General features: G+C 60.0%; 1 protein-coding gene across 4 annotated transcripts; it reads right to left on the reverse strand.

Annotated features, from left to right (window-relative positions):
• SELENON (selenoprotein N) lies at window positions 1–16,555 on the reverse strand. 4 transcript variants are annotated; one of them, XM_087858356.1, is made up of 13 exons: window positions 16,510–16,555; window positions 16,376–16,398; window positions 14,789–14,906; window positions 11,582–11,715; window positions 8,675–8,887; window positions 8,329–8,453; window positions 7,588–7,725; window positions 5,920–6,001; window positions 5,398–5,586; window positions 4,970–5,075; window positions 3,780–3,892; window positions 3,586–3,687; window positions 1–2,277 (listed from the first exon to the last, which is right to left on the reverse strand). In XM_087858356.1, exons 1-13 carry the CDS (start codon window positions 16,538–16,540, stop codon window positions 2,107–2,109), a joined length of 1,545 nt encoding a protein of 514 aa, XP_087714482.1. In that variant the 5' UTR covers window positions 16,541–16,555; the 3' UTR covers window positions 1–2,106. The 4 variants fall into 4 exon arrangements, with proteins under 4 accessions (XP_087714482.1, XP_045638332.1, XP_087714481.1 ...); XM_045782376.2 differs by lacking the exons at window positions 16,376–16,398; window positions 16,510–16,555 and adding an exon at window positions 15,644–15,855; XM_087858355.1 differs by lacking the exons at window positions 16,376–16,398; window positions 16,510–16,555 and adding an exon at window positions 15,644–15,855 and having other exon boundaries at window positions 14,789–14,909.
• Between the last annotated feature and the right edge of the window lie 4,695 nt (window positions 16,556–21,250).

Below are 21,250 nucleotides of genomic sequence, written 5' to 3' on the forward strand. Positions count from 1 at the left end.
CCTGGTCTCTCCAATTTTATTATTGGCCATGTGGGTAGGGGAGGGAAGTGGCAGACGGGTGGCAGGAGGGAGCTGGGGGCCCTCCCCCACCATGAGCTTCAAGGCATAGTGGGGGGGGGTTCAGGAAAAGGCTTGAGGTGAAGATCAGAAAGCCAAAGCAATGGATGCCTTACACGGGATGAGGGCTGTTCAGTGTGGGGCGGGCCCTCCTGGAGGCTGGGTCTCCGCTGACACTGGTGGGCTCACGGACTGGTTACTGCCGCCCAGGCCTGGAAGCCTGGACACAGACTCAGGTGCCCTCCCTCCCTGTAAGGAGCCTGGAGGCACCACCTCCCGGAACGACACAACTTGGTTGAGCTTGCTGGCTCATGCCTCTTTTGGTCTGGAGATCAGAGGGAAGGGAGACATTTTGGTCTGAAAGGCTTTCTTTTTCACCTCAGTGAAAATGGGGAGGGGAGAGAGGTGGGGCGCAGTGCAAAACAAAACACTCCAAAATCGAGACAGACTGAATCTCAACTCTACCACGCAGTGGCCTTGGGCACATCACTTCACTTCCCTGAGACTCAGTTTCTTCATCTGCAAAATGGGAACAATTAACATGTGCCTCACGGGTTTGCTGTGAGGATTAAATGAGCAAATACAAGTCATGTTAACGGAGCACCCCTGAGAGAGAAGGCGCAGTACGGATACTTCAGTGGCAGACAGGAGAACTCAGCAGATGGAGGCCTGGGAGTGTGTCTGAGGAAATGTCTGCCTTCCTCTTCCAGGTTTAAGAGTGAGCCCCTGGGGGGTCAGGCATTGGGGAGCAGGTGTGGCTCCAAGGCTTTAATGAAAGCCCAAGGATCTCCCATGGGTCTGAGTGGAGGACAAGGATAGGGTTGGGGGTACACTGACCTTTTTTAAAAAGCTGGAAGAAAAGGAAGAGAGGACTATTTCTTCCCATAGTTGCAGCTGCAAAGACATCAAGCTGGACCCATCTAGGATTTCAGATCCAGCCATCATGGGGCTGCTGCTGGGGGGAGACACTGCCCCTTCTTTCTCCTCAGCGTTGGGGTTATCAAAAATACCTACAAACTGTGAGAAGCTTCTCATAAAAACACTTTTCTGCATATATAAAAAAGACTGGCTGTGGTCCGTGGCTTGGGACGTAGACCAAGGCCTTAAGAGAGGCCAAGGAGGGTCAATGGCTGCTCGGGGGTGGGCAAGCTGGTCTGGGCTGCCCTGGCAGCTGGGGCAGCACCAGCTCTGGGGGAGGCCGTGTTCTTTGGCTGAGCTACACTTCTGGGGAGCGGGGGTCTGAGGGCCAGGAGGCTGGCTCCAGTCGTCCTTCTGTGACCCTCGCCGGGGTGGGCAGTTGGGGGTGCCTTGGCCTTGGGCCTCAGGATCCCCTCAGTGGACTCCCTTGCTAAGAGCACAGCCTACGTCACAGTGAACTCTCCAGGCGGCCGGCCTCCAGCAAGCCCCACAATAGGTGCTGGGTCCTCTCGTTAGGTCGGTTGAGTGGTCTGGGGAGCCGAGGTCTAGGTACAGTGAATTCTCCTTCCGAAGGAGGGTTTTGCCCTGAGCCTCCAGAAGGCTGTCTCCAGCTGAACTGACCCCACTGGGAGACACCAGGCAGAGAGGGGCAGCCAGGAAGGAGGCTCCAAACAAGAGTGCTTCCCTGATAATCCCTCCTTAACCCCCAGTCCAGGGTTTCTTGATGTTTCTTCTGGGAAGGGGTGAATGTAAGGAGAGGGGGGTGGCCCAGTCTTCCTAGCACCACTCCTCCCTGATCTTTACCCACAAGGACCTGAGCTAGGTGCCCGAGTGGGTGAGGTCCAGGGAGATGATCCGAGGCCCTGGTTTGGGTATCCTGAACAGCTTCTGGGACCATGTGGGTAGTAAAGGGCTGATGGTGGCAGCTGGAGCCAAAGGTTTATTTGTCCAGCCAGCCCAGGCACCCCCTGTCTACCCCCCATTGACCTCAGGTCCCACGGGCAGCCTGGGAGTGGCAGGGGCGGGAGTGCGAGGACCACTGGCTCTGGCCCTGAGGGGCCTGTCCTCGCACTGGAGGCCCTTCCTTCAGCTCCGCCTCTCCAGCCTGGCCTCTCGAAGCCTGAGGGCACACTAGGGCTGGAGGAGGGGCAGGCCACGCCGAAGGCCCTCCTTCAGGAACTGCATATAGGTGGCCGTGGACGGGTCTTCAAAGGTGGACGAGAAGCTGAAGACGTTGTTCTCAACATCCTCCGGCTTCATGGAGGTGATATCCAAGAAGTAGTTGGCGTTGATGTGGTGGACCTGGGAGAGGGGCTGGGTGAGGAGAGCGAGGGGGGCCCCCTGCTCCCTGTCTGCTCATGCTCTCTTGGGAGAAGGGACCACTGTCAGGCCTCGACTGTCCTCACTCCGAGGCAGATGGCAGACGGGCAGGGCAGAACCCGCCCAGGGCCAGCCACTCCCCTCTCCCACCTCTGGGAGCACAGGGCCCTCCGCCCGCAGAGCTCTCCCACACCTCATCTACTGGCGAGACCTAATGCCTCTCCGCCTTCCCCCCGCCCCACGCCCCCCGCAGCCCCTCTTCTCCTCTGTTCCTGGGACCCTTGAACTCCACATTCCCTTCAGCCAAAACGCCCCCCACTCTGTGTGCCTGCTGCCCCCCCACCCCGCCTCTCACCCTGGCTAATCAGCTCCTTAAGGGCAGGTGCCCAGGACACAAGCCAAGAAACAAACGGACAAGTGGGAGAGCACAGTCCCCGGGCCAAGTTCTGTCCGCCTGGCTCCGTGATGCCAGGGCCCTGCCAGGGCCGGGCCCCAGCGGGCCGAGCGCCAGTGCACAATGGCCCTCTTGCCGGCCAGCCTCGGCTCTTGCTCCCCCACTTCCTCCCCTGCTTCAGAGCCTGAGGAAGCCGACTACCCCCCACCCCCCAGCCTTCAGTCCCACACTGATCACCCCTCGGGACGCGAAGGGTAAGGGCCAGGAGATTCTGAGGCTCACACACAGGCCTGGTTTCCAAACCAGCTGCGCTTCTCAATTGTGCAACTTTCACCAAGTCTCTGGACCTTTTTGAGCCTCAGTTTCCTTGTTTGTAAAATGGGCACTCGTGATTGTCCTTCTCCCAAAGCTGTGTAGACCCCAGTAAGGCTGTGTGTGAGTGCTTACAGGAACCCCGGGGAGAGGTAAGGTCTTGCAGCTTGGCTCAGCCTGGGACTCCCTGGTCTTCTCTGCTTGTCACGAGGCCTGCCCCTCCTTCCTCCTTCCACCCCAGAGCTGGCCACAATGGTCCAGGGTGAGCCTTCCCTTCCAGGCCATGTTCCTGTCCATTCGGCTGCTAGCCTGTGCTCCTGGCTGCCCGGTCCCCAAAGTGCTTTCGAGGTCCCCCTTCTCGTGGGAGCATCTCAGCCCCTGCATGAGGCACGCAGGGTGGGCCTGACAATTCCTATTTTATAGATGGTTACGAGTGAGGCTCAGACTGGCTAGGAGAGCAGCCGGAAGTGGTGGGGGCAGCCCCGAAGCCCGACAAGGTCTCTAAGTCTGTGCCCCTTGCTTGCTGCTTCCTCTGCCCCCCCGCTGCCTGGCCCAACTGGGGGAAGCTGTCGGGGGCTGCCTACCACAGTGCCGTTGGGCAGACAAATCATCATCTCCACGGGGAAGCTGTACTTCTCCAGGTGCAGGTCAGCTAGCTTCTTGTGGGATGGGTTCTCCTGGTCGTTCTGTGGGGACAGGTGGCACACTCCCAATGCCTCAGCCGCTGGCACCGTCCCCGGGGCTCCCATGGGGCTGTTCCCACCCACCCGCCACTCACCTGCAGGTCTTCCAGCTCCTTCACCAGGGACCAGGTGCTGATGAAGCTCTCGTTGAGGAGGGCAATGATGGGCGAACTTTCCAGGACAGTCTCCCGGAGAGTCCGCCCTGAACCTGTTCAGGGAACAGCAAAGCCAGAAGGGTGAGGCACCCCACGTCTTACCGGGTTTTCGATCAGCAATAAACCTCACGGGCTGTACAGCGGTCTGTGCGCCCCAGTAAAATAACAGATTCCAAGAGCCTGCCACAGAGTAGTGCTGAGCAGAGGGTAGCAGTCATTCCAGTCAGTGACATCCCGGCGTCCTGGGCTGAGATGGGGCAGGGGGGCAGGGGGAGGAGGGAGACAGATAGACGGACGACAACCTCGGCCCAGGGGCCTGCAGACGGTGCCAGCTTCTTCACTCTGCTAACCTCCAGAGCCCAGGGCCTTTGCACAGGTAATTCTACCTCAAACACTTTTCCTCCTGTCACTTGATAAACTTCTACTCCACCTCCAAAGTCTCAGCTTAAATCTATTCCTCCGAGAAGCCTTCCCTGAACCCCCAGTTACAGTCTTGTGCCACCTGGGACCTTGCCCTGTGGTACGTCCGCCTTCTGCACATGGCGCTCCCCAAGGACAGGGACCACTTCTGACAAGACTCCCAGCACGCAGCCCATGGGCTTAGCGTGGGGGTGCCAGGGGTGTTTGTGGATGGACTGGATGAGGGCAGGGGCACGGTCTTACTAGTCTTTGTACCCGCAGTCAGACACCCCAGATCTTTGTATGTGGCAGGTCTCAGGTGAATCTTCTGGAAAAGTGAGTGCATGGCCAGCCTCTGGCACCATTTCTCTCTTACTTGTGTGCAACACTTCACGGAGCACAGGCACTTTTACCCCATTTTCACAACTCTGGGAGGTAAGTATGTTACCCCTCTTTCACTGTCGAGAAAACTAAGGTTCAAGGAGGGGAAGTCACTTGGCCCAGGTCTCCACACTGAAAATGACTGAGCGGGGCTCTTTCTGCTGTGAACAGCAGCTTCTTCTGAGCTCGGCGCAGAACTCCCGCAAGCTCTTACCACACACCCCTGCCCTGTGTAGTCCCCAAGCCCCCCCATGCTCCAACAGGACAGTCCTGTTGATCTCAGAGCCCCCCGCACCCCATGAGCTGGGATGTCTCCCCCCATTCTCTCAGCCCGGCGGGGTCTCCCTCACCTCAGCAGGACTGGTCATCCAGGGCCCCCCACAGCAGAATTGAGTGCACCAGCTTGTTCTTGGCCCTGGCTTGGTCGAAGGCCTCGGTGAATGGCAGATAGGTGACCTGGGGCCAAGGGAGACAGAGAGAATCCACTGTGTGCAGCTAGGGTCCTATTCAGGGGCTGTGTATAATGTGTGTGTACGTGTGTGTGTGTGTGTGTGAGAGAGAGAGAGAGAGAGAGAGAGAGAGAGAGAGAAAGGATTTTGCTGGGCCAGGGGAGGCCTCCTGCCAAGGTCTGAATGGCAAAAGAGAGGCCCCACTGGTACGGGCCGGGCCAGGCAGGGAGGTGGCCTCAGCAGCAAGCCCTGTCCCCAGCCTGGAATCGAGTGCCCCCCCCCCCAAGCCACTGTTCCCCCAGCCCTGACCAGCTCCCGTCCGGCCCCACCTTCTTGAAGGGGTACATGGCCACCTCCAGGCGCCGGGCAGCCTCCTCCCAGCTCAGCTCCTGCTGCCACTTGATCTCCTCAAACACAAACTGGAGGGGCTCCCCTGAGGGCGGGCGGCTATCGATCATGTTGCCGTCCTCATCCAGGATCATGGAGGGCACCGACGGGCCCAGGGCCTCCAGCTCCATCTGGGCCAGAGGGCCGTGGGGGATGACATCAGTGAGGGTGTCTCAGAGATGGGCAAGAATCCTTAAGAGACCCCCAAAGATACCCCACTCGTGGCAAAGGTGGAGGAACTGAGGCCCAGGGAAGGGCAGGGCCAAGTTGGGGCTCCTTCCACCGCGTGAAGCCGTCTAAGGGCCGATGGCAGCTGTTGGGTTTTCTGTGCAGGATCAGGTGGTTTCCCAGAATCCTGCTTTGGGGACGGTTGGCCTCAGCCCCCCCAGGAGCTCTGTTCTTCACCTGGACTGCCTGAGGCTCGTAGCCCTGCAGACCTGGGTCAGGACCGCCGGTGTGCTCACCTGGGGGATGTAGCCAATGTCCACCTCCATGTTGCTGCTCTCACTGGCCCCGTACAGCCACTCCATGTCCACATTCAGAGACCTGGCGACAGGGAGAGGGGGGCCAGGGCCGAACACCCCCATCACCAAGGCCCATGTCGAACTTTCACTCTCTGAGAGCGCACAACCCTCCCCATTTTACGGATGAGAACACCGAGGCTTGGCAAGGTGAACCCAAGGTCTTAGCGCCACTGGGATTCTGACCGCAGAGCCTGGGCCCTCTTCTGTCCTTGGGCGGCCTCTTCAGAAGGCACTGCAACCACACCAGGCTTGCCTGGCCCAGCCCCTTACAGTTCACAGAGGGCTTTCACGTCCGTGTCTCACATGCTGCCCAAGGCTCTTTGAGGTGCAAAGATTGTCAGTGCCTCCCTCAGGACACAGAGAGGGACAGGAGTGAAGGCCTGGCACCGTCCTCCCTGAGCTGGCCTCCCCGGCTCCCTCTCAGGCAGGAAGTCTGGCCCTACCACATGCCATCTGCAGATCGGCCACATGAGGGAGCCCCAGGACCGACAACTAACCGCCTCGGGCAGGGGGAGCGGGGTGCCTGAAGAGGTGGGCGGACCGGTGGCCTGGTCCTGGGGCTGGTCATTTGCCCCTGCCCTGTTTCATCCAATCCAGGACCCCCACCTCCAACCCTGGGGTGGAGGCAGATGTGCTCCGGGCTGAGCCAGTGCAGTCGAGGAGGGGAAGGGGGCTTGCTTGCTGAGGGGAGGGAGAGGAAATCACTCCTGCTCCTGGGGGCAACTTTCTCTTCCCAGGCTCTCCCAACCAGCCCTTCACTCATGCCCAGGAGCCATCCTCCCATCTAACAGACGAGGAAACAGGCCCAGAGATGGCCAGGGCCTTGCCCACAGCCATGCAGCCCACGGTGCCACAGGGGAGACTTAACTATGGGGCTCCCGGCTCCCAGCCAAGGTCTTGTCCCTGTCCTGGGTCACTCAGACCCACTAAGCAGCCACTTGCTATCAGGGAGGAATCTGGAAAGACTCGAAGCTGGCCTTCTGGTCCCATGCTCCCTGACAAGAGGCTGGGCATGCAGGTGGGCGGCTGACGTGGAGCGCTCCCGAAGGGCCCCTTCCCTCCACCCCCCAGGGCCTGTGGTAGCAACTGCCGGCAGCGGAAGGACTGCCCCCAGGACTACATGTGCTGCTCCCTTTGCTTGGCTAAACCCTCCTCACCCCACCCCCTCCCCCACTCAGGTCTCTGCTTCTGTCTCTTCCTCTAAGAAGGCTTCCTGGACTCAGGCCAGCCAGGTCCCTGCCCAGCTGCCAGCACTAGGGTGCCACGCGCAGGCTGTGGTCATGGGTCTGTGGGAGGTCTGTCAGCAATATGGGGGTGTCAGGCTCCAGCTTTGGGGAGGGTCTGCTGCACTGGGTCCCTGGTGCAGAGCTGGCAGTCCAGGCCAACTGGGACATGGTTGCCGGATGATGGAATGACCCACCTCCACTCATGTCAAGCTGCCTCCTGGGTCAGCTCCAGGCCCCTTCCAAGAGAAGTGGCTCTGGGGAGCGAAGGAGGGGCAGAGACAGAGGGGGCCTCTGGGCCCTGCACCTGAGCTCCAGGAGCTGGGGGGTGGAGTGGGGCAAACTACAGTGGGATGCAGGGCTGGGCCGGGGTCAAGACTCCCACCTGTGGTTGGGCACGAAGAGCCGGAAGTCTCGGATGTGAGTGGCGTCTTTGGAGAGGATGATGTGGCCGGTGAACTGGCCAGGTGAGAACCAGAAGGGGAAGTCAGGCGGCTCGCTGAGCTGGAACTCGGCGTGGATCCTGGAGGGAAAGCAGCCCGGCTGGGAGCAGCCCCTGCTGAGCCACGGCCCACCCTGCTGCTTCTGTGCCAAAGCTGGGGAGCCCTTGGCCAGACTCTTGTGGGGGAGGACAGGGCTGGGCAGGGGACGAAGGAGAATGTGCGGGGCAGGGAAAAGCCCCGAGACCCTCCAAGCGCTGCCCATCCTCGGGGCCCAGTACATGCGCGGCCTTCTCCACAGGCCTTGCCTCCAGCCTTCCGCGCGCGTGCGTGCGTGTGTGTGTGTGTGTGTGTGTGTGTGAGAGAGAGAGAGAGAGAGAGAGAGAGAGAGAGAGCACGCGCGCGAGCTGGGGTCACAGCTCCTACACGCCCTCTTCTGGGTGGGTAACGATCACAGCCTCCAGCCCCACGCCCAGCATGCTCCCCACTTTCCCTTGCTCCCAGGAGGGGGTCACCGCCACCCCCTCCACAGGCGAGGAAACGGAGGCCCAGAGAGCCAACATGGCTTGCCGGAGCCCAGAGGGTGGTACGCGGTGGCCCTGGGGGCTTCCAGGCAGGCCCCCTCCCATGCTCCCCTGGGCCCCCGGAGCGGCTGAGGGGCCTGGGGGCTGTTGAGGGCTACACACCGGAACATCACAGTGTAGTAGAAGTCGCTGACGGCGGTCAGGCAGGCGACGGCCCCCTGAGGGGCAAAGCGCGTCTTCACGAAGGGCCGCGGGTGGAACATGCTCAGGAGCCGGTGGATGATGACCTGCGGGGGGCAGTGAAGACCCGGGCTGCGGGCTGCGGCCTGGTCGGCGAGGTGAGCGTCTGTTCCAGGCCTGCAGGCCGGGGGGCAGGGGGGGGGGGCTGGGGGGCCTGGGGGCCCGGGTCAGAGCAGACGCAGAGCAGACACAGAAGGGGCCAGGCCTGGGCGGGGGCTGCGGCTGGGGCTGGGGTGGAAGGCCCGGCCTCACTGTGGGCGGCCCTCACCTCTTTGCCCTTGGGCGGTGGGGGGTAGAAGCGGTTGTTGGACAGATAGCCGGTGAAGACGCTCAGCTCACCGGGGATGATCCACCAGGGCTCCCCCAGTTCCACCTGGCCCCCAGGGGGAAGGAAGGGCTGGAAGTGGCGGGCGGCAAACACCGCACTCGGCAAGGCAGCGGTCGTCCAGTTGCGGAGGCCGGACAGGGCCAGGCGGGAGACCTGGGGCGGGGGAAAGCCGGGGCTCTAGGGTGCTGAGAACCACAATGTGGGGTCCCCGTTCCATGTGTGGCTGGAGGTCTCCCTTGAGCCCTGAGCCAGCCCGCGAGCAAAGGGAGCAGCAGGACCCAGGGGGTGCTTTGGTCCTGGTGAGGGCCACAGGCCTGGCACTATCTTGCCAGAGCCGAGGCCCACCTCACCTTCCCGGCCCCCAGCAGCACCCCGCTGGCCCGCTCAGGCGCAGCCCAGGCCGGAGCTGGCAGGGCCAGCTAGGGCTGGCACGGGGTGGGGGGAGCTCTGTGCAGGGGTTCCGATGGCCTCTTCCCTCCCTCGTCGAGCCAGTCACACGGTTCCAGGCCTCACAGGCACATGGTCCTGCCTCCCTCTGCGGTGCCAGCTGGCAACCCTGAGTGCCACCACCTGCCACCCCTCCACCAGCCTTGCCTTCTCCCCGACCTTCTTCTCATCAAGTCTCCTCCTGGGGCTAATGTCCCACAGAGGGGGCTGAGACTTTGGAGAGAAGTCTGAGGAGGAAGGTGGTCACCACCTTTTGGGGGAACTCTCTGGGGTAAAGAGCAGGATGCGACCGCAGAGAAGGGGAAGGAAGGTCACTCCCAGAGAGTGCCCCCTTCTAGAGTCGCCCCCTTCCAGAGTCATCCGTACCACACTGGGCAGCACCTGGCATGCCCGGCATCCCTCAGCTGTTCCCTGTCAGCAAGGCACCATCTCTGCCAGGTGAGCTGACACGTGGGACAGATGGGGGTCAGACCGCGCGGGCCGTCTGCACATCTGGAGCGCTGAGGTGGGACCCAGGGCATGGCCTCTGGTAAAAGCTGCCCCTCCGCCAGCCCCTCCCTGTCCCGCACGAGCCTGGCCCTTCGGGGGCGCTCCGCCACCAGGGAGCTGCTAGGTCTTCCATGGCATCAGGCTCCCTCTCCCTTCCCCACCTCCACGGTGGTGGGGGGCCAGGCTCACGGGGAGGAGGGAGGTTCTCGGAGCTACCCCCCAAGAAGACTGAGCCCGCGGGTTCTCTACGCAGGGCCGGCTGTGCTGAGCCAGGCGGAGCTGCCCGCCCGCGGGGTCCTGCCCACAGGCTGGCCACCCCTGCAGGGGAGCTGTCCGCGAAGGGGGGCTGCGCTCTGTGGGGCGCAGTCCCTGCCCCATCTTCCCTCTAAGTGCAGCTGTGCCCTGGCACCCCGCCAGTCCCGCCCTGCTCTCACTGCTCTGTGGGGGACTCATCTATTCGGACAACTTCAACCACCAACTGTCCCTGCCAACCTTCCCTCCCCAGATCTTCTGTGGGAGGCCAAACCTGTGTTTCCAACCTCGCTTACTGGATTGTTCCCCTAGACATCCCCAGGCGCCTCGACTTCACTGTGTCCAGACTGACCTCATTCGCTCCCCACCAGACCCATTCCCTCCTCTGGTCCCCATGGGGCAAATGGCCCACCCTGCACTTGGTCACCATCCAGAAGCCTGAGTACCCCCTCTCCCCTCCCCCACTTTCCATTAGTAGCCATGCCCTGTCTTCCTTCCCTTCCCAGCATCTTCTAGGCTGTCCTTCCTCTCCATCACCGCTGCCTCCCCCCCCCCCCCCAGGCCTCCTCCCTCCTGAGAACTGGTCTTCTCCTCTCTCATTTCTCCCCAGCCTGCCAGCATCTGCCGAGGGAACCCTCCCATTTCAAAATCTGCTACGGTAATTTGCTGCCGCAGATCGAAGGCCAAACAAAGTCAAGCGACCAAGGGCCTCTGCAGTCTGGCGACTTCTCTCCCAGCCCCACTGACCGGAATGCCCCTGCCTGTGTCCCACGTGCTCTGGGTCCAGCCGCACCAGCTCTCTGTCCGCAGGCGACTGACCGGGCACCTCCTGCCCTCAGATCTTTGTCCAAGCTGAAGTGGCATTTCAGGGGAGACCGAAAGGCCGAGAAGGTGTGGGCTGGGCAAAGAGGAAAAGTTGCTCCTGGCAGAGGGGAGAGCATCCGAGAAGGCTCAAGGCTGGAAGAAAGCCTGGACGTCTGGAGTGGCTGGAACAGAGCGAGCTGGGGGGTGGGTGGGGAAGGCAGGCAGGGTGTGGGGCTGCCTCAGGGCCAGGATGGGCTTGAAACCTTGGCCACGGGGGCCTCGGGGCAGGGTGGGGCTGACCCCTGCCGGGGGCTGAGCCTCAGGTCTAGTCCGGCAGAGTTCAGCCGAGCACCTGTCAAGTGCCAGGGGCCTGAGGAGGCACAGAGGCCTCGCCCTCAAGAAATTCACAGCCTGGGGGGCGGGGGAAGACCCACTTGCAGAAAGTAATGAGCCCACGTGAGGCGCCTGCCTCTACACTGGCTCCAGTCCCTGAGCTGCCTCCTCGGACCAGGTCCTTCCACCCCTGCCTCCCCTGGCTCAGCCCCCTCCTCCGGCAGTCTCAGCAGATGGCACTGCCTCCAGGAAGCCAGTCCAGATCCCATCTGGGTTAGGGGCTCATGATTATCCCTCCTGCACCAGACTGTGTCCTAAACGACAGGGTCGGCATCACACCCACTGCTGGACCCCTCAGGGCCTGGCATACTGGGGGCACAGAGGGCAGCTAATAAGGGGAGGAAGGAAAGAGGGAAAGAGAAACAGAGCACAGACCTCTTCTTGGGAGGTGAGTGAGCGCGGATGATCCTGTGTCTGTGGTCCCACCTATGGGCGGTCTCCACTGCCCCCACTCAGACTCACCCCCAGGAACCCATCTTTGCTCTTGGTCATGGACTCCGGGATTAGAGGCTGGAATCGGGCTTCTATGGTGAGCGTCTCCTCACTGGGGTCAAGGGGCAGCTCCTCCTCCTCGTAGCTGGCCGCAGGAGTTGACCCTATGAGACACGGTTGCTGAAGAGGGGCCCTGCCCTCCGGCTGCAGGGCCCCTCTTCTCTGGGGAGGTCCACTCCCCCCACCACTGGAAGGTGATTCATGGGAGCCAGGCTTAGAGCTGGAGTAATAGTTGACAATTACCAAAGCAACAACCAGCAAGTGTCACATTTTAGTTTCACAGTAGTCCTGAGAGACAGAGAATAATATCATTACCAATTCCATTTTACATGAGAAAGTGGAGGCTCAGAGAGGTGAAGTCACTTCCTGAAGGTCACACAGCTAGGTAGTGGGGAGTCAGGATTCAAACCCTGGCTTGTGTTACTCTAAACCCACAATCAATAATGACCGTCTTCTGAGGGCACTGTGATCTCAGACTCTGTTTCCTTAAAGGCTCAGGAACCAGATGACCTGGGTTCAAATTCCGCCCCTCACCCCTGTGTGCTTTGGCCAGTGGCTTGTTATGAGGATTGGATGAGAGAATCCACGCAGCGTGAGCACCTGGTCTGGTACAGACTGAACCCGTCGTACACTTTAGCTGTATTATTACCACCAGAAGACTCGGGGTTGGGGAGCCACAGAGCTAGGGCTCAAACCGAATTCTTCTGACCCCACCCTGTGCTCTTTCCACCAGGCCAGGCTGGCTGGTTGGCCTGCTTCCCTTTGTTCTCTGAACTGAGTCTAGGTGAACTTGGTGCTGGGCCCACCAAAGGCAGTGTCCGGGCAGGCGACTGCCTGTCCCAGCGGCTGGGGTCCCGGCACCAAAGAGAAGCTGCTGCCCGGGGCCTGGAGAAGAGAACGCTCAGGCTGGGCCTCATCAGCCCAGCTCCAGGCTGAGGTCAGTTCCCTTTCTGGGATGATTTGGGGCAAATCACTCAGCCCCTCTGGTTTTCCCACATGGGCAATCGAGGCCACGCTGCCCTGCGTGAGCCTGTCCTGGGGGCCTTGTGAAGAAATGAACGCTCGTCAGAGAGCCACTGAGAAGAACGAATGAAAGCAAGGAACAGAACCATCTTTGACACCATCTTTGGTGTCAAGAAGCCCTGAGATAGATTGCAACGCCCTCAAAATCGCCAGTTTGGAAGAGAGGAGACCGGCTTCTCCCTGATTCTCTGGGTGGTCCTGTCTCCCCATCTGTGTAAGGCGGGGCTGGAGTGGCAGTGGCTGAACTTGATGTCTCGGGTCTCTTCCTGCCGGAGGTATGCCCAGTCTGAGACCTTTCAAGTGTGGACCGAGTCATGATGAAGGCTGAGGGAGAAAGGAAGCCAATTTCCAAAGCGGTGACTGATGGAAAGGAGGGGCCTTAGACGCCTCCGAGGGGGAAGGCCGCGGCACTGCTTGTCATGGCTGCTGTCCCCGGGCAGGTTCAGGGGACAGAGATGATGCTTGGCATCTGCTGGCGAACTGACAGGCCAGCTGGGGGCACTGAGAGCGGTTCTTAAACAGGAATCATCAGAATCGTTTGGGACACCTTTCTAAACTGCAAATGCCCAGAACCCTCCTCAAACCTACTGAGCCAGAATTCTCAGGGGCTGGAATCCGCACACGCCAGCAGCTTCTGAGGCAAAGCCCTGTTCTGAAGAATCACAGTTATTTCTACATTTGTAAGCCGCTGGAGCAAGACTTTCCAAAGAGCAATCTGGAAGCCTCAGGGGAAGGGAACAGTGAGAATGTGCGAGCTTATTCGTCTGCCTTGCTTTTTCAAGTATTTTACTCTTATCACAGATAATTATTAATACCGATGTCCAGCACGTTTTTCATCAGAAGTTTTATTTCCTGACTTACAAGTAACTCATTACAGACTTCGTAAAACTTTTAAGGTATTAAAGAAAATTAAACACACTCATAACTCTACCAACTAGACAGATTGCTTCTGTTTCCTGCATAGATTTGATGTTTTGGGTTTTGTTTTAGTTTATGTTTTCTTTTCCCAAAACTTGGTCCAGTTTTGCACTCCTAGCGGCCTAGGCCGTAAGGGAGGGAGAAAAAGATTTATGTGACAAAAATCAAAAGTGCCCTCGAGCCCAGCAAGCTTGTCCAACACGCCATGATGAGGGAACTCACTCTCTCTGTCCACAAAAAAGGACCAGGTGGTGGCTGGGTGGGTGTTCTGCGAAGTGTCTGCAGAGTAAGAGGTCAAAGCCAAACCACACGACGCTGACCTGTTTACCTGCCCAGCTGCCTCCCACAGAACTGAATGCCACTGAGAGACACTGGCCACACCTGCTCAGCAAATGCACATTTTCCATCCGACCCCCTCCTCTGACAGGGACTGTGCTCACCGGGCCAGAAAGTGGCCGATCTACCTGACCCCGCCTGAGACACGCAAGGCCTGTCCCTGGGCAGCGGGCATCTCTTCCTTGCCTTTCCCACCTATTGACCTACTTACACCCGGCAATTTGGATAACAAGATCCCACGGTCAAGAGATGTCACAAGAAGTTGGACAGAAATGGACACAGAGGTTGGGGTGCTGGTGAGACCGTGAGAGAAGCATTTAATCATTCATTAGAATATTTCAGGACCTCATCTTTATAAAAAAAAAAGAAATCACGGATTACAACTGGGTAAAAATGGATCGCCGGGACAGGCTAGGAATCTGACAGCATCTAAACAAATAAGTAGTAATACTGGTAAGAGCCCGTGTCTACAGAATAGCGACTGTATACTGGTCACTCGGCAGATAATCTCTCTACTCCTCAAACCCGTGGCCCCGGTTCCCATCCTGGCTCTGCACCTTGCTGGGCCTCGGTCTCCCAAACTATAAACCGGAGAATGATGACAGCGACTGTTTCACAGGACACGGTGAAGATTAAAGAGATAACTCACGTGCAGGGCTTCAAATCACGTCTAGAAGCGGTCAGGGAGTGTTAACTAGTATTTGCACCTGAGAACGGGCTCAGGCAGTGCCAGGGCAGCTCCCAAACCGCCAGCTGGAAAGGGTCAGAGCAGAGAGGACCCCAGGGCTGCAGGATCCCTCTTGTCACTCTCCCGGTGGCCCTCCCGCTCAGGGCAGGCACAGTGGCCAAGACGCTGAGGGCCATGACTCGGGTGCCCCTGTCCCCAGCCTCGCCTGGTACCTGTTAGCTTCTCAGCAATGGGCTTGAACTCCTCGGGGCTGATGTACATATCCCCGTCTGTGTCCAAGGAGGAAAAGAGAAAGAGGCCTTCTGTCCCCAGGGCCTTCAGCGCTGACTCCTGCTGGGGAGGAAGGGGCTCCACTGAGCACCATTTGGATACCCAGCTGGGGTCCCAAACAGGTGGAGGGGGCAGCTCCAAGCACCATCTTCCTGGGTTCTCACAATATTTCCCAGTCCGCCCAATCCAGACCTCACCTCTGCACCATCCCAGAGCCCCAGTCCCTGCCAGTCTCTGCTGGGCCCTGCTTCACTCCGGGCCTTCATCCACTAGCCACTATGCCTAAGGCTGTCCTAGTCTCCTTCTACCTGGTCCTGTCCCCATGTCACATTCTGCCACCAGTGTCCTCTCCTGTCCCCCCAGCACTGTCCCAGCAGCCCCCCCCCCCCCGGGGCGACTCTCCCCACCAGACTCTCCCCGTCCCAGCTTCACTCGCACTGTCCAAGTCACTGCTCGGGACCGCCCCTCCGGTCTGTCCCAGGCGCTGCCTCACACTGGGCCAATGTCCTGGCCTCCCTGCACCGTCCTCCCAAGTCGGCTCGACCCGCCACCCCCACCCTCACCCTCCCTTTCATGCCACCCTCCCCGGCCCACCGGTCCCCACCTTCCATCCCGCCCCTACCCCCACCCCACCCGGTCCCCTTCCCCCTCCCTCCGAGCCCCGCTCCTGCGGACTCCGAGCCCCCCCACGCCCCCTCCCCCGCCTCCTCCCGGTCCCCCCCACGCCGCCCGGACCCCGACCCCCAGAGCCCAGGCCCCCGCGAGCCCCGCGCCCGCCCCTTCCCCGCGGGCCGGACCTGCCGCGCGGCCGCCTGGGCCTCGTTGTGGCGGGCGTAGGCTCGGGCGGCGGCGGCGGCGGCGGCGGCGGCGAGCAGGGCCCCGAGCAGCGCCAGGGCGCGGGCGCGGCGGGCTGCGGGCGGCGGCGCGGCGGGCTCGGGGCCGGGGCCGGGCGGCCCGCGCTCACCCGGCCGGGCCCGGCCCATGGCGGCGGCGGGGCGGCGGACTGGCGGCGGGCGCGGCGGCGGCGGCGGCGAAGGCGGGGCGGGGCGGCCTCCGGCCGTGGGGCGGGCGCGGGCCGCGGGCTCGGCGGCGTCAGGGGCCGCCCAGCGAGTCAGTGCGGGGCCGGGGCTCCCCGCCGCCCGCCTCCCGGCCCGGCCTGCACGTCGGCTCCCAAAATGAAAGCGGGGCCCGGGCGTCGCGTCCTGCCCGGCGGAGGCCTGGGGGGCGGCGGGCGGCCGGCGGGAGAGGGGGGCGTCCGCACCCCCGAAGCTTGCCGGGGAGGGGTCTCCGGACCACCAGGCTTCGTGACCCCTCTGTTGGCAGATGGGAGGGAGGCCGGGGGGGGGCACCCCACCCTCCACCCTATCCCACCTGCTTTCCAAACCGTCTTCAGTCGTCGAGAAGAATAAAAACCTACAAACTCCATTCCCTCAGGGTCCCGCTGGAAGGCCACCTCCGCGCAGTGGCCGGGGGCGGGGCAGCTACCTGCACAAGGCCACACGCAGGTGCTGCTGCCCTGAAACCCTCACCTGCGGGAGCAGAACGTCCGCACCTGTAAGGGGGAGTCAGAAGAGGCCTTCCCTGTGGGTGGTGGTGAGGAAGAAACACCCGGGTCGGTGGGGCTGGCAGCCCCTTGGCATGGGCAGGCCCGACGGTGACTTACCAGCTACCCTCTCCTCTGCTGGACATGGCATGGCCACAGGAGCGATTTTTCTAGAGAACAACTCTTGGCATGCCTGGAGGAGGACCTTGGGAATGGGGGTGGGTGGAGTTTGAGGAAATACTTTTGGATCTGTCAATGCTTTTGGTTCCTGTCTCAGAAGCCTTGGTTCCACTGGGGCCCTCTTCCATCTTTTTAAGGTCTCCAGGAGCTGGGGGATGGCTCTCTCTTTCCCAGGAGAGGGCAGCAACCGCCCGAGCCTCTAGACAAGAACCCTGGCCCCAGGGGAGCCGCAGCACCACCCTTGGACATCACTGCCAATTCTGGTCCATGAGCACCTGTCAGGTCCCAGATGTTGGAGGGGCCGCTATGTGCTGGACTTGGTGTTGGGTGCTTCATGCTCTTGTTCTCAAGCAACCCAGAGGGGAGGATGGTTTGCCCACCCAGGTCCATCTGAGTCCGCATCTCATGCCCTGCGGCCTCCCAGGGGATAGCCCAGCCGAACGATTGGGGGTGGGACTTCCTTCTACCACCACTCCAGTTCTTCGTGGATAACCAACCATGACAGCACCCTGCGGGCAGGGCCCCAGCTCCCAGAGCCCACACAGGACCTGACACATGGTAGGCATTGGAATGTCTTTTGGACGAATGACTCCCAGGGACTGAGACTTAGGGGCTCTGGACCTAGCTTTTACCCAGTGCTCTGGCCCCAAAGCCTCAGGGGGACCCGCGGAGGGCCTGACATCTGCTGTTGGCTTCTGAAGGCTTCCGAGTGTGCTACTTCCAGCTCATTACCGCTAATGTTTGGGGACACCCTGCTTACGACAGATGCTATTAGAAAACCAAATTCTGCTCTATCAGGAAGCAAAGCTAACAGCACAAAGCAGGTTAGGAAGGGAAGATTGATGAGCTAAGGCCCCTGGAAAAGAAATGAGGGAAGTTTTCTTTGCCAGAATACTTTTATTTATTACACTCAGTTCTTGTTAAAGACACAGATACCCCACTGATCTCTGTGGGGCCCAGGGCTGGGGAGATGGGCTGCTGGGATTGGGAGGGCGCTGGACGACGGGTGGGTTTACAAGACTTGACTTAGGTCAGTGAGCCTCTGGGAAAAGGATCCATGTCGGGACCCGGCTCTGGGAAGACAACTCTGGGTTTTGGCAATGGAGCCGGGCTAGGTGTCCCACTGGTGGCACCCTTCCCGGGAGGCTTGTCTCCAAACCAAGGAACTGGGCAAGGCCCGGCCTTGAGAGATTGGGCCGGGAGGGTCGCTCTGCTCAGCGGTGGCACTGCAGGGGCCTTTTGGCACCTGGTCTTTGACCCCTGAGCGGGCAAGGGTGGTATTTGGGAGTAGTGGCAAATGGAAATTACATCCAAGTAAGTGACATGCTAGCCATGTCCTTGAGGGGCTCCCAGGTGAGCAGGGGAATTATTCTTAACACCCGTTCAACACATGTTTATGGAGGGTCTTCTGTGCTTGGGTATCGGGGATCCATCAGAGAAGAAAAATGGAATCTGCTCTTCTAGACAAGTCAGTGGGTACTCTGACCGCCCCCTTCCCCGGAGGTAAGTGATCTGAGAGAGGGATGTATGCAGAGGAGGGTCCCTGTGACTGTCAGGAGGGGCCAGAAGAGGCTTCACAGAGTGGAAGTCCAGCCAGGCCTGAGTTCAGGAGTCGCCAGTCAGAGCACCAGGGGGAAGATCATTCCAGGGGCAGGAAGAGCAGAGGCAAAGGCCTGACAGCACGAACATCAATGGCATGCCTCTGGCACGATGAGGATTTGAGCAGGGGGACCACAAGGGAGTGTGAAGGAAGAGGGGGCAGGAGAGATGGGCTGGGGCTCTGAGCAACTTGTGAAAAGCTTGGACTTTATCCTCGAGACAACAGAGTCACGGGAAGAGTGGGTCATTCAGCCCCGGAGGCTCCCTTCAGACTAGGGAGGGAGGGTCCTTCCCCTCCGTGCTGGGTCTACAGCGGGCATCGGTGTGGACAGCCCCGGCGCTCGGGCCGGCCGCTGGAAGAGGAGGCAGGGCCGGGGTCACGGCCTCACACCCTGGCCTCTCTCCCTCTCTTTCTCACGCACACCTGCCTGGCCTCCAGCAGCATCCTCTCCTCCACTTGCTGGCTGCTGCTCTCCAGGGAGAAGGTCAGATCAGGGGTTTCGACGCCAGCTCTAGAAGAATGAGCTGGGGTGCCAGGAGGAGGAAGGCCATCTGGGGCGGGCTTTCGTGCTTTTCCTCTGACTCTAGGCACCAGGACAGGCAGAGGGGTTATTTGCTCTAAACCCAGCCCCTGACATGTTGCCGGCCAATCACAGGACCAGCATTTGGGAGCAAAATGCCACTTGGGAGAGGGGAGGCTTTGCCTGCCTGGACCACGAGGGCCTCTCAGCAAGCTCAGGCCCCACTGTGAGCCCGGAACCGGTGTAGGCTCCTGGCACACAGTAGGGAAGACGGACGAAGCACTTCCTCACTTGGAGCCAACTATTCCAGCAGGAGGAGTGGGTGATACATGCGCGAAGGTGATTTGGGACACTGGTGACCGTGAGGACGAGACAGGCAGGGGCAGGCATTTCCGGGGCAGCCTGAACGGGAGGGAAAGAGGCCGGCTCCCGGAGAGGAAGGGAGGCCAGCGCAGGCCGAGGGGCCGGAGCAGAGGCCCTGACGAGGAAACAAACGTGGTGTGTTCAGGAAACGTGAGGAAGGCAGGGCGGGCTGTGTGGAGCAGCAGGAAGGCCTGGCGAGAGAGCCGCGGCCGGGCCCCGAGGGCGGTGTAGGCGGAGGCAACAAGCTGCGGCTGGACACGATGGGAAACCATCGTCGGCTTCTAAGCAGGGGAGTGACATGTCACTGTTGTTATTTTTATTATTTTATTATTTTTTTATTTTATTATTTTTTATTATTTTATTTTTTTATTAAGCTTTTTAAAAAATTCCAGTGTAGTTACCTGATCTGTACTTTCAAAAGAACTTTCTAACAGCCAAAAAGGAGAGACGACCCCACTCTCCACCGAGGAGCAGATGAACAAAACGTGGCAGATCTGCGCAATGGAGATTTGGGGGCAGCAAGACAGAATGAAGCCCTGCCTCGTCCGCCAACATGGACAAACCTCGCACACATCACACTGAAACAAGGAAGCCGGACGCAAAGACCGCGGGCGTACTGTCGGGTTCCCTTAGCGTGGCAGGTCCGGTAAGGCCGGCCTGGAGACCGAACGGAGAGTCGTGGTTGCCCGGCCCGGCAGCGGGGGTGGTGAGTGGCTGCTGGCGGGCCCGAGGCTTCTTTTTGGGCATAAATGTTCTGAAAGGTGGTTACGGTGATGGTTGTACAAATCTGTGAATACACTACAAAAACAGGAATTGTACACTTCCAACGGGTGAACTTTATGGCATAAAAATTATGTCCCAGTAAAGCTGAGGTTTTGTGTTTTTTTTAAGACCTTTCTGGTTTCTGGGTAGAGGACAGACTGAGGGGAGCAGGAGTAGACAGAGGGAGTGGGGACGCTGGTTCAGTCTCAGCCCAAAGGCTTCGGGGCCCTGGGCCGGGAGGGTCATGCAGCCCGTGTCAGGGAGATGATGGTGCCCTTCCCGAGGTGGGAAAGCCTGAGAGGCCCAGGCTGCCGTGTGGACATGACCCTGAGCCGCGGTGTGGAGCGCAGTGTCGGGGAGGGGGTGTGTGCAGGAGTTTGCTGCTGTGAGCTATAGGGACCATAAACTTGTGAGTCACCAGCCAATAAAGGACCCTAAAGCCACAGGATTCAATGAGATCATTGAAGGAGAGAGAAGAGGCCTTTGGTTTGCGTGGCCTTGGCGGCTGGTACGTGACCACAGATGTGGCCGTGCCTCCGAGGGCTGAGTGGCTTTGGCTGGATTCACAGGCACAGGGCTGATGTGATTAGCCAGGAAATAGATGAATTGTGGGGGTCACAACAAGCTCTCGTCCTGTCCAGGCAGGGAGATTTATTTCCTGGGGTCAGGAAAGGTCCCCAGGACTCTGTCCACGTGGACAGCTTTATTCTCAGCACCATGGGCACAGGGGCCGTGGGTTGGCTAGTCTGCCTGCCACTGGAGTCTCTTGGCAGCCCAGGGGTCCTGGGGCCTCGTCAGGGTGGAGGATCCCTGGGCTGGAGCGAGTACTAGCTGGGCCTCCCTGGGTGGGGTTTGTTGGAGTGCTGAGCAGTGAATGCCAAATCCAGAAGAATTTTTCCTTCTTATAAAAACACTCTTCCTCCAATGCTGTTGCCCATTCAGGACGGGAGGTCGAGGCTCTCAAATGCAAAGACAGGTGAGTTTCATGCAAGCCACGAGAAACGAGCTGGGCATTTGGGGGCCTCATATGGTTAGTGTCAGGCCCAGGAAGATGGTGCTGGGCCAACAGCCCCGAGCTCTGCTCCTTGTGTCTGCTCTGAACTGTGGCCGGGGCCAAGCAGAGAACAGGGGTTGGGGTTATCGAGCTCCCAGTGTGCCTAGGACTGAGGGGTGCCGAGGCTGGGAGCTGCTTGGTTTGAAAAGCAGCAGAGTTCTGGGCAAGCTGGGAGGAGCTGCCCCCCCTACCAGGGGAAGACATGTCCCAGGGTCCCTCGAGGGGCTTACTTGTGCATGTCACCCTAAAGGGATAGAAAAGGGCTTTATGATGACCAGACAAAAAAGCATAAGAGCCCTGAGTTTACAGGACATAAGTTGTTATAAGTTGTCTCTTGTGAATTTGAGACCAAAAACTCAGTGGAATGTCTATAATCTGAAGA

The sequence above is a fragment of the Ursus americanus genome, chromosome 33 (genome assembly GCF_024610735.1).
Source record: "Ursus americanus isolate L20-20 chromosome 33, mUrsAme1.1.p, whole genome shotgun sequence".
Lineage (NCBI taxonomy): Eukaryota > Metazoa > Chordata > Mammalia > Carnivora > Ursidae > Ursus > Ursus americanus.